General features: G+C 36.4%; 2 protein-coding genes across 4 annotated transcripts; both read right to left on the bottom strand.

The window, feature by feature from the left end:
- Window positions 1-594: 594 nt before the first annotated feature.
- LOC125230470 (pyridoxal kinase) lies at window positions 595-9,676 on the bottom strand. Of its 3 annotated transcripts, none has more exons than XM_048135611.1 (6): window positions 9,564-9,676; window positions 7,853-7,959; window positions 4,362-4,605; window positions 3,041-3,307; window positions 1,936-2,115; window positions 595-880 (listed from the first exon to the last, which is right to left on the bottom strand). In XM_048135611.1, the coding sequence occupies exons 2-6, from the start codon at window positions 7,940-7,942 to the stop codon at window positions 759-761; spliced, it is 903 nt and encodes a 300-aa protein (XP_047991568.1). In that variant the 5' UTR covers window positions 7,943-7,959; window positions 9,564-9,676; the 3' UTR covers window positions 595-758. The 3 variants fall into 3 exon arrangements, with proteins under 3 accessions (XP_047991568.1, XP_047991570.1, XP_047991569.1); XM_048135613.1 differs by having other exon boundaries at window positions 4,362-4,618; XM_048135612.1 differs by lacking the exon at window positions 9,564-9,676 and adding an exon at window positions 8,060-8,078.
- A 1,067-nt stretch (window positions 9,677-10,743) lies between these two features.
- On the bottom strand, window positions 10,744-12,303 carry LOC125230526 (biogenesis of lysosome-related organelles complex 1 subunit 1). The gene is made up of 3 exons (XM_048135706.1): window positions 12,104-12,303; window positions 11,800-11,872; window positions 10,744-11,176 (listed from the first exon to the last, which is right to left on the bottom strand). The coding sequence occupies exons 1-3, from the start codon at window positions 12,162-12,164 to the stop codon at window positions 10,918-10,920; spliced, it is 393 nt and encodes a 130-aa protein (XP_047991663.1). The 5' UTR covers window positions 12,165-12,303; the 3' UTR covers window positions 10,744-10,917.

Consider the following 12,303-nt stretch of genomic DNA (forward strand, 5'->3'; position numbering starts at 1 on the left):
TATCTACTATTTTATACTACCTTGAGTTCGAGAGATTTCGGTGGAGACACTCGACACCATGGTTCTAATAGTAACATATTTAGTTTCAATTGTGGCTACATTATTCCACATGACTCGACTATTTCTTTTGTATATAACTTTTAAATATCACGTAATTTCACTATGTCAAAGTTGGTACAGTCAACAACACAGCTGTCAATACAGGCAAAGTGGTTACAGCTGTGTTCTTGACTGTACTAGTACTAGATATTGCACCATACAATAGTTTTAAACTTAGGTCAACTGATCGCTAACATTATGACAGCTTAGCAAAATAAGATATAAATTGCGAGAATTAGGTTTAGGCTAAGCTGTAATTAAATAATTCGGACATATTCAATCAAAAAAATGGTGTACCATTACAGGTAATCGATAAAATCGATTTCATATCATGGAATGGCTACTGTCGAAATAGATGCTATACTATTGGCAGCAGACACTAACCCCCTTATTCTTATTAGCTGAACTGATTAGCTAAAAAGTGCTTTGTCCCCTTTTGTCATGTTGACTTATGTATTTGTGAGAACGGGATAAAGCACTTTTTAAGTAATCAGACTAATCAGTGCAATACTTTTTTATGGATAAGGGGTAATGGAATGGTACTTATGGTACCCTTTTGATTGAAAATAGCCCATTTGCTGATCACTGACCTACTATTGTCAAAAGTTTATCTTTGTACGATCTTAAAGCTGCAGCTAACAATAAATTATTATATTTTGTTAACAGCTACACTCTATTTTGGTAGCGTTGATGAGTATGGCTGGATCTTCGATGGTGGCTTTGTTTTGTATCAATCTGAGCTCTATCAGGGCAGGAGGCACCTTGCCAGTGGGGTATTTGGCTGAAAAAGAAATGAAAATCAGTGAGTACACAGTTAGTATAAATAAAATTACAGGTATACTCTGGAGAACACTTTTGTAAAGATGCGAAAATCAAAACGTGGGAGGTTGATCGTTCCCACAGGCTGCATACATCAAATTTGATGCCTTCTTTTCTACTGATAAAATTGGCTTACTAGAGTATATGTCTTGCATTTGATAGAGGCAGAAATCCATACACAGATATTCATAACTAACTAACTGAGGAAATATGTGTTTTCCATACCTAAACGGTTATCATTTGAAATACTAACAGATGAATAATCTATAAAAAATCTTTAGGCATTGAATACCACTATAATGATACATTATTTTTAAGCCATTTACTTTTGTTTAACTGTCACTCGCAAAAAATTTAGTACCTCTAGTTTAGTTACGTGTCTTTCACAATGACATATTGTAGCCTATCTATAGGTAGTCTTCTCGAGTGTAAGTTGTCCCCTGTTTTGACGACCACGCCACGTCAGGAATAGGGCGGCGAACAGGGTAGGTACCTACTCGTACCCCGACGTCAGACTCGCTAACGGCCCAGCCGCGACATTGGTCTAAGCGCGACAGTGAGCGGCAGCCATACGTGCGAATGAAAAGCGGCGGCCATACATTGGAGTGAGACACAACCACAGCGATGGGACTTTTCTTGCGCACGTATGGCCGTTAGACCGATGTCGTGGTTGTGCCGTAACGAGTCGTATTAGACTTATATTGACCGGGATATAGACCGTGATTACCTTTTTGATTTTTGTCGAGCTCCCGATCAGTTTTCCGTGATCATGATGCATGCAACTGCGTCGAAATATCGGGAGCTCGACAAAAATCAAAAAGATACATACGTACATATGATACGTGTACTTCACAATAGCCTGTAGTGTAGATATCGTCTTCTCAAGAGTGAGCTTAAAGTTGTCTCCTGTTTTGTACGACCACGCCAGAAACAGGGCGGCGAACCTCCCGTGCCAGTGAAAGTGTGAGTGTGTGTGATTGTGTAACATCTGTACCTACACTTTTTAGTTCAATTTACCTCTAGCTTTCTGATACGTGTCCTTCACAATAGCCTGTAGTGTAGCTATCGTCTTTTCCAGCGTAAGTTTCAAGTTGTCCCGTGTTTTATATGACCACGCTAGGAACAGGGCAGCAAACAGGTCTCCTGTGCCTGTAAACGTGGCGTCCACCTTCGGGATTTGGATGGTGTAACATTCACCTGGAAGACAGATATAGTTGTATACTTTATTTGTTGCTTTGTTTACCTTACTACCTAATACAAACAGTAAGGTTACCATGAAATTGAGACTGACCTAACCCTGACATTATTTTGAGTGTGCGTAACATTCTATACATCTCGGCTCATTTATACCTAGTCACTTATACCTTTGTACCTATTGGCATATAGTATAAGCAAAGAGGATCGAGTTTTATAGAGAGTTACTGTCAAAGTAAAATGTGTAATCACAGTTTATAGACTGCCATCTATCGACACAGGCTTAAAACTTTTGAAACTCAATTTTGACAATATGGCCCATATTCTTAGCCATCTAGCCGAGCGTCCCCCAAAGGTGTAACGCCATCTACGCCACCGTACCTTTTCTCTATGGTTCTGATGTACGTTTTTTTCTTAAGACTTTATCTGTCTATACGGAGTTACATATGTCTTTGGTATAAGTCAATGCCTCAAAGTCGTGGTAGCAATATTTGTTTAGGTAAATAAATAATCCAACTATAATCCAATCGAGGAACAGTTTTGATCAATCAGTAACACTGAAAATTAAATTAAAAATTATCAGTTTTAGTTCAATGGATCTAGAAAAAACACATTCTCATTTAAAACGAATGCGAAACGAATTCACTGATTGTCTGAATCACCACTCAAGCGCAACTTTTATACTGACTGAAAACAGTTTCCAAGAGCGTTAGTTAATCAATTGATAATGATAATAGTGAAGTATCGTTAAACACGAAAATACGAAGTTACAATTCAGCATCGATACAATCGCGGTGAAGTAAGGTCAAGAAGAGAGCAATGGCTCAGAATAAAACAGTCTACTTGTTTCGTAAATGGTTTGAGTCACTGTAGGCACTGTTATTTTCTACTAAGCCACTGTTCCCTCATGATCTGACCTCATGCTTACCATTAGAGCTGGCAATCGCAATCATATTGTCCTTATCGCCCAAATCTGAGCTCGACAGCACAACAGTCTTAACACCTTTACTATGCAGCTCTTCAATAACTTTGTAAGCTCCCTGTACATCCTCTACTCGAAGGCCAGTCATCAGTTCAGCTTCGAATTGGTTGGGTGTGATGATATCAGCTAGTGGTACCACTATGTCGCGGTATACGGGCAATATGTCTTCTGGGACGTACATTTTGCCGTTGTCACCCATGACTGGATCGCAAACTGAAAATGAGAATGGTAAATGTTATGGTAGGTATAGTAAGATTTTGCCTTGAAGTTCGTGTATAAGTGGACAGTTGGACATCGCAAATAGGCAAAGGGAACCCATCTGGTGACGATGTTAGAAACTTTTGGATGGAGCATAAACTTTTTTTTTATTAGCCTAAGTAGTGTCCCACTGCTGGGCAAAGGCCTCCCCTTCCTTTCTCCACTCCTATATTTTTTTAGTCCAATACAGAACATTAATATTCCTTGAGTTCCTCTTAAGAAATAAGCTGAATAAATGTTTATTAAATCATCTAATGTGGATTTGACTTTTCTTTTATAGAATAGGTGCTAATTTATTTTTAGTTGACAATTTTCCTTAAGATAAAGTAAGAAATCACACTGTAATTAAGATAGCAAGATCCTATATGATAACGGGGTAATAATAGACTATAATATAATAGGATTAAGTAGTTACACAAGGTTTACAGATATGGAAGTTATTATCATTTCATTCATTTCATTTCTTTATTAGCATTTCTTTATTAGCATTCACACACTATACAGTCTATACATAATATACAGTACAGCACATGAAACCCCTTGAGGTGTAGCAAAAGATAAAATTAGAGAATATAACCAAATCATATATATCTTCAATGTATGCCATCACTAATGTAATACACATTAAATATACCTAATAAAATTTACAATAGGTATTTGTTGCACCTTGGAGTATATTTATTTTTTATTATATGAATGGGCTTACTCATGGTCACAGACTAGCCAAAGGCAAAGACGTGGCCTACGATGGAGTGAGCTCACCCAGAAGATGCCTGTTCACTCTTGATTTGAAGGAAAATTAATAACAAGTTTGTTGTTTGTTGTTGTTCTGCGCCTTATGATAATTTGCCACTAGGAATTATAATAATTTAAGAAGCCAGAAAATACTTAGCTTTATTTTTTCCGTGTTAAATGTATGTATATTATCTTTGCTAATGGTAGTAACCAAACCTGGCTGCTTGGACTTGCTTAACTGCTTGACTTTTAGAAACACAGTGAGATATCTTACCATATATTAAGTTAGGATTCTTCTGTTTCAGCTTTTTAATGATTTCAGCAATTTGTTTTAATGAATCCGGTGATCTTGAGTAGCCAGTGATGAGGTGTGTGTAATAGTCAACCTCATTTAACGTCAGTCCTTCTATGAGTTCCTCCATTTCTTCATTTTTTAACGCATTGCCTTTTATGTGCTTATATGCGGTATGTGTTGAAAATTGGACTGTGTTTATAGCATCAACTTCAAATCCTAAAACCTGTAAATAAAGACTGTAAAAGTTAGAGATTTTGTGGCAGGTAGCTATCAGTGGCGGCAGCAAAAAGAAACCTACCTTAACATTAGGTACTTTACTAGTAATCAATTTTAGACAAGCCGTATACCCATGCAATCATTCGTATTCATTTGGGGTCGGCCAGCCACTTCCTCCCTGGTGGCTATGCTTCATATCATCTCTCACGCAATCCATCCACCTTTTCCTCGGTTTTCCTCTACCAAATGTCTTGGCTAATACATCATAATATTCTTTCATCCCTTCGTATACCCCCAGTCAGTTTATACCCATGCATAGTATATTACTAAGCCTAGTGGCATTAACTGGTAATCTAAAATACATCATAAAATGTTGTACTAAGAAGCAAAAATCTTAGTTTCTGTTCAACTTCAAACTATGATTGTAGACATTATTAAAGGAAAAGTCTAAATGAATTAATTCAATTACAATATGTATGCATAATAAATATATTGTTTAGGTATTTATATTTACAAAGCACATATTGTGAGAGATATCATTCTCAAGGTAACATTACACAAATGTAGGTATTTAATAAATCACTGCATAAGCAAAGACCTAACTATTTCACAATACAAATTCAATTAGGATCTAATTATTATTGGGATAAGTCATAAAATACAAAACAATGAATGGCAATGGGTAAATTCTAGGGCTCTGGATATTCGTTACTACCCGCCGATCCGTGCGTCCGGCCCCTTAGCCCCGGCGGTGCTAAGCGTCCGAACTACCCGAACCCGCCGAAGTCCGTTCCCGTGTAGTGCCGTTCGCGCGTGTAGTGCCGAATCGGCGTTCGGGGCCGGACGCACGGACTTCGGCACCGTTCGGGTATTGAACACACGAGGCGGCCGGCGGACCGATCGACTTATTGCCGTGCCGGCTTGTATTTAAAAAATAGGTGAATTTTAAAATTTATGTTAATATAGCGAACGAATACGAATTGGTTTTATACATACTCATTTTATTTGAGTCAATAACGTGTTAATTATATTTTTTGCACTTATTCCCGTTACGTTATATGCTATACAAATATTACAAACGTATTCTTATAGGTCCATACTTTCGCCAGGCACACTAGTCTACTGGTTTTTTTTTCGATAAAGTTGCTTAAGACAATTGCAAGTTTAATGGACTTTATTTGTCTATAGGTTAACTAATAGAAGGGTATTGGTTTGTGTGAAAAATACTATATTAGTTATATTAATTGATTGTTTTATGATGTTCATGGGGACTTACTAACTACCTATAAGGACCATACCACCTATAGGTACTTACTATATGTACAGATGCTGACAAATATACTTGAAAATATTATCTTCGGTTACCGCGACAGTTACTCATGCAATTTATTATAGTTATATCTATATCTCATAGTTTTAAAATAAATAAATAAATATTGGGGACATTACACAGATCGACTTAGCCCCAAACTAAGCGAAGCTTGTACTCTGGGTGCTGCGCGACGATATACATAATACTTAAATAGATAAAATACATAACTATGGAAACGGATTATATCGCGTATACTAAATGAAATGTATTTGAACTATCGAGTTATTAATTTTTATCTAAGAAGTTAGTAGAATTAATGTCGCATGAGAAGACAAAGGTAATAATGACTTGTGGGCGGCACAATAACCAATACCCGTGGTGATTTTTACTGATAATAATGACACTCAAACCTCACACCCGGCTTCCCTTTGACAAGGATAAACCTTTTGTTTGAAAAGTTCTAGATGTAGCCGCGCTGTTTTACAAATACCTAGTTAAGAATGGTATATTTTTTTGTTATTTTGGAGGGAACCACCTTGAAGTGAATATGTATCCATAGTCCTGGTTCTTAACTTGCGCTAGTCGGATAGGATGTGACAAAAAGCATGAGACTTGACATGTATATAGGTAACTTACAAACACAACAGAAAAAAATAAAAGCACGCAGACGCCGAGGTGTCAATGTTTCCCCTCTTTTCCCTCATTTTTATATCACTATTTTCAGGTTTTTTATATTGTTATGAAAACCGTGAAAGCTATAATCACGATATTTAGGAAAAGTATATTCTCCATAAAATTTTCTACAACACTGTCTTTTAAAGTAGGTGTCTTTTAAGGTGGGTAGGTAAGCTTTTAACTCATCATTTTCAAATTATGCTTAAGTCCCCCGCATAATATTTGTGTTTAACTACTAGTGGGATGAGTAAAGATAGCACTATCGACTGTTAGTAATATACTTTAAATGGAAATATTGTAGAGAATTTCATGGTACTTCTCCTAGACATCTTTCTGGTAAGTACCTACTCGTAATATTTACTTAACAAAACCTTTAGTAGTTTTCGTGAAAATTTAAAAACGCTAAAAATGGGAGATAATAGTGGTGGAAGAGATTGACTCCTCGGCGTGTTTCTACTTCTATTTATTCTTATGAACGTCAAAGCTATGTGCATACCAAGTTTCATGCTTTCTGACATCATACTAATTTAGACCACTGAAAACTCGTGCTCTATATAATAATGCCTAAAATGTAAAGCATGGAAAAAAATCGAGTAGTTAAAATTTATCCCCCAGTCACAATTGCTCCGCTGTCCCTTTTTCATTTTAGTTATTAAGGTTTTATCATTTTTGGTTCTTTAAACTGATTTTAATATTCGCTTGAACCGAAAACGCGAACGATCATCAAGCATCACTATACGTCGAGAACGGATCGGACCCGCGGGTTTTTAGAGTCCGTCGATCCGGACACACGGACTACACGGGTACCCCAAATAATCAAATGCACTCTAGATACGACTAATTATCTAGAATTGTTATTCAAGTAGTTCAAGTCAAAAGTAGTGCACGAAGTAAGACGAGCACGGAGGAGTGTAATAAAGTGCACGAATAATCCCAGTATCTTCATTCACAGTATGGATATGACACAATACCTAGATTTTATAACAACCTTCTGTCAACGTAGAAAGGTCATTTAATTCTAATCGATACAATTACAATCATCTATTAATGTTGTTGACGAAACAGAAAAACGACCCTGAACTGAATTAAGAAAACTGGCGTTATCACTTTTAAGATTGACTACTCACTTTGTTTAACAATAATATAAGAATTAAAATGAATAAAGAGAATATACAGAAATCTAATTTAAAACCAACTACAGCTAATTATATTAAAATAATTACTGTGTGAAATATTTCGAGTGAGGAGATATAACTGGTATTCTTACTTGTAAAGGAAATACTGCGCTTTTATTGCCGACGTATCCATGAACGACATGACTTTGAATTGAGAGAACTCTAGGCGTATCTTCAGACATATTTTATTATTTGTAAGCTGTAACAAAAATCTAGATTATTACGTGCTACGAAATAGCATTCGCAGCTATTTATTTGAGCAGGTAAATAAAAACAGAAAGTACGAGTAATGCACATACTTTAATTAAGAATATATCGTGTGTACATTGAGTAATTATTACTTCGTATAGAGGAGCTATAGCAAACAACGAACGTGTCACAGCCTGTAAGCTGAAGGCGGGGCGAGGGGGCGGGGTGTGAACCAATGGCCTGCTTCCGTAACGTCGCAAGCGCTACGATTTTACTCGGCGCTTACGACCTTTCGGTCGCAATGATGAGCCCTGCATAGAGTGCATAGATTAGAAGACGTAGTATAGAAGTGACATGGGTTTACATGGGCATTTTTTTAATTTATGACTCTCAATTAGCGTGAGTTGTTAACAAAAAACATAAATCGCTGTTAGTTTTGTAATGATAATGAAGCTTGAAATCTGTATTTAAAACTAAACTTGTTTCACGTTCTGAATTTAGATTATAGCTTAGTATAATTTACATAATTAAAACAAAAACGATGTTTTTATTGAAATTCCATGCTTAATTATCGTTGCAAAACTGACAGCGATTTAACTTTTTTTAACAACTCTGTGAGGCCCATTTTTTTTAAATGACCACATATAAAGCTGCATACGGACTGAGCGTACATGTGTACACGTAGCCGCAACTGGATATTAGTTATTTATGTGACATTTGCATAATGGTAGGCATTAAAACATGAGTGTTGTTTTTGTTGTGTTAATAAGATAACATGAGTGTTTTAATGCCTAATTATGTATAGTCGCACACATAACTTTATCTACATCCATGTATGTATGGGCGCGGGTTTATCGTCCCATAGAAAATTTGAATTTCGCGCGTTTTTATACTCCCATAATTTGCTTGACCGTCTACCTACCCAAATTCATTCAGGCAGGTTAGGTACTGCACTTACATTTACATACTCACATGAAATTCGACACGCGTATTGAGAATCTGTTATAGACCGAAATGTCGGAAAACTGTGCAATTCTGACAATAATAATTAAATAACCTTTTTTGCGTCGATAAATATATATAATTTAATGTATGATAGGAAACTTGAACTAACTTGCGATATTGTCACGTCTGCTTTTGTTGCATTTTTTACTCTTTGGTTTCAACGAAACATGGCCGCCGCAACATGGCGCTTCGGCATGAGTTTATATTGATACATTTTTTTAAAAGAAAGCGTGTTTAAACAAAAATGCAGTAAACCTACGTATGAAAAGTCACTCCTTGGCTTTTGTTAGATTTTCCTGAGCAGTTTGTACAGTACCTCACTACACATGACGGCATTATTTAGACGAAATATTTTTCATTGCGATACGTCAATCTACCACAGCCGTTCGGCACAGACTAAGCGCGTTTGTGCTGATCAGCTCTAAGTGTTGTTACACAAAATCAAGTTGAGGTGCCCTCTCTAGTTAACATAATTACTCAAAGCGTGTGTATTGAAAAATATTACTACTAAAGAAGCTTGGGTCTTACTGAGACAGCTGAGAATTATTTTATAAATTTATATTACACTTATCAATGTTATCTTATCAGTAATAATAATTAATAACTCACATTTTAACTTAAATCGCAGCAACAGCCGTCACCACTACTGCCAGAATCTGACTGACTGACTGACAGACACTGACCTGACAGTGACACTGACAGCTGACACAGAATAATTTCATTCGATCGAATGAATGAAAACACAGTAGAAAGTGGCAATGTTAGGGCCCGCGCACACGGATGCAATAGTTGCACGGCGACATTTTTTGTCTCTGTCGTCACTCCTTAGACGCACGACAGAGACAAAAAATGTCTAATCCGTGTTAGTTATTTGCTCGGCGACTTTCGTATTTGTATGAAAAGTTGCGTCGCCTCGTGTGCGCACCTTCATACTAGCCCATAGACCGAGCGACGGAGACAAAACAGTTTTGTCTCCCGTCTGTGAGGCCCTTAGTTATTCTTCCGAGGTGGCAACATTGTAGTGCCCTCTCGTTTTCGCACGTTCATTGATTTGAAATGGATGGATCGCACTTTAATGTTGCCACTTTTTATATTTCTTAGTCTTTCAAATCTGTCAGGTTTTGTCAGTTCAGTTTGGACGAATTGCATACAAAAGATTATGTCTGTGGGATTTTGCCACTTTTTAATTTCTAGTCCTTTTTTAGGGTTCCGAACCAAAAAGGTCTTATTTGGATGGACCTTACAATACTCTTTGGACCCGAACAGATGCGAACCGCACCGCACCGCACTCGTTATGAAGTGACGTGGAAAGGGTCCGGCCCAAAGAGAATATAATACTGTTCGTCGTCGTTTCATAAAAGCTAGTCCTAAGAAAATGTTTAAAGAAGACTGCCTTTTTATAGTACATTACGATACAAGTGCGTAAAAAAGGAAGTTCGAAACGAGTGGCGATAAATTAAAACACGACCGAAGGGAGTGTTTTAAATCGACATGAGTTACGAATTTCCTTTTTGCACGTGCATCGTACGACGTTTTTCAGTACAGATGAGCCTCCGTAGTTTCGACCTGGCATATAATGAACCACTTCTCGCACTAGTGCGTAAAAAAACACCATCTGTACTGAAAAATAAAATATAGCCCTTTCACACGAAATTCAATGTATTTACATAGAAAAAGAGTACATTTTACGGTGTTTATTTGAATGCTGTGCATGAAAAATGCTGTGAAAACACATGAGCTGTTTTACACAACTATTCGAGAAATTATAATAGTTATCTAAAGGATAATATAGGATGATATATGTGTACTTTATTATTTTTTAATTATACCAGTACTTACAACATTTTAGTAATTTTAGTAAACATATTTAAATAGTTTTCTTACATTAACTTAAATATCTTTGTTTGAAAGCTCCAATATAATGTGCTTATTTCTCTTTTAATTTAATTAGGAAAACATTCCATTATTGGTTGCTTTGTGTATTGCTAGGCTGTTCCTGAGCCATTTTGTAAGCATTTTCAAGAGTGTCGGTAACAATTTTCATGTCATTTTCAATACTCCGGGCCCAGTTTTCCACATCACCTATCTCTTTTAGTGCACTGCTGAAGTTCTCAACTAACGCCAACCACTGTTGAGTTTGTTTTGAAAAGTTTATAGCACCTTGATGTAGTAATTTTGCTTCTGCATCCAGCTTCTTTTGGTTTAAGTAAGCTTGAGCCACCCTGAAAGAAATGCAGAGATTATAAGAATATTAATTTAATGTGAAAATAATGTAATCAATTAATCATTCTCAGTGGAAAGGTATTAAACTTGTACACAAATGGTGGATGTGGGTACAAATTCAGGGCAATGAAGCCTGTCAGAATTTTGAGCTCTTAAGGATCACCAATAACTTGAGCATGATGAGCACAGATATTTGTTCCTGAGACACAGATGTTTTCTATGTATTTAAGTATTATTTGAGTTGTATTTGTATATTTTCCCTTTTGTTGTTCCGAGTACCTACCAACAAAACCAGCTATCTTTCTCGAGCTTACCATGGAATTTAATATGAGATAACTTGTGTAAAAATATACCTATGATATTGATTTACTTATAAACATCCAATATGGTATGTAATCATCCATACTAATATTAAAAATGGGAAAGTGTGTGCGTCTGTTTCTTTGTCTGTTTTTCACGGCAAAATCGAGCGACGAATTGACGTGATTTTTTAGGTGGAGATAATTGAAGCGATGGAAAGTGACATAGGCTACTTTTTGTCTCTTTCTAACGCGAGCGAAGCCGCGGGCAAAAGCTAGTAATATATAATTTGGACAAATCACTACCTAAAGTATTTTCTTACCCAACATTAAGATGATCAACTAAAGCCTGTGTTAGGTCATTTGCTGCAGCTATACATTCCTTGCGTTTTTGTTCTGAAATATTATTCAAATATATAAGTTATTGATTGACTGAAAAAAATAATATTAAACCTCAAAACAAGATAGGTTTAATATTGTCTTCGGTTACCGCGAAATAAAACTATGGAAACGGATTAAATCGCGTATAATGAATTTACAATTCATCCCGACTTTTCAAACACTTTAGAGCATTCGTGGTCAACGGGTGACCACGAATATAAGAACCACGAAGATAGTTTTGTTTACCTTGTATGACTCTTTTCGCTGCTTGTTTAGTTTGGTGTTCTTTAATTAGCGAGGACAACATGATTCTTCTTAAGCTTATTCAGTATTGCATTCCGGTCTGAATTGGGTTTTTGTGTACACTTTAACAACAAAACTGAAAGAGATACGATACAGAAAAGCAAAGCAGTAAGCAACTAAGCAGTAGTTTTTTGACGCTGACA

Source organism: Leguminivora glycinivorella, chromosome 10 (genome assembly GCF_023078275.1).
Source record: "Leguminivora glycinivorella isolate SPB_JAAS2020 chromosome 10, LegGlyc_1.1, whole genome shotgun sequence".
NCBI classification, from domain to species: Eukaryota; Metazoa; Arthropoda; class Insecta; order Lepidoptera; family Tortricidae; genus Leguminivora; species Leguminivora glycinivorella.

Coding starts and splice junctions, on each gene's coding strand:
- LOC125230470 (XM_048135611.1), bottom strand. CDS start 7,942: ATGTCTGAAGATACGCCTAGAGTTCTCTCAATTCAAAGTCATGTCGTT. Junction 2,116..3,040: donor TGCGATTGCCAGCTCTAATG/GTAAGCATGAGG, acceptor TCTGTCTTCCAG/GTGAATGTTACACCATCCAA. Junction 881..1,935: donor CACGTATCAGAAAGCTAGAG/GTAAATTGAACT, acceptor TTTCTTTTTCAG/CCAAATACCCCACTGGCAAG.
- LOC125230526 (XM_048135706.1), bottom strand. CDS start 12,164: ATGTTGTCCTCGCTAATTAAAGAACACCAAACTAAACAAGCAGCGAAA. Junction 11,873..12,103: donor AGCGAAAAGAGTCATACAAG/GTAAACAAAACT, acceptor ATAATATTTCAG/AACAAAAACGCAAGGAATGT. Junction 11,177..11,799: donor GTTGATCATCTTAATGTTGG/GTAAGAAAATAC, acceptor CATTTCTTTCAG/GGTGGCTCAAGCTTACTTAA.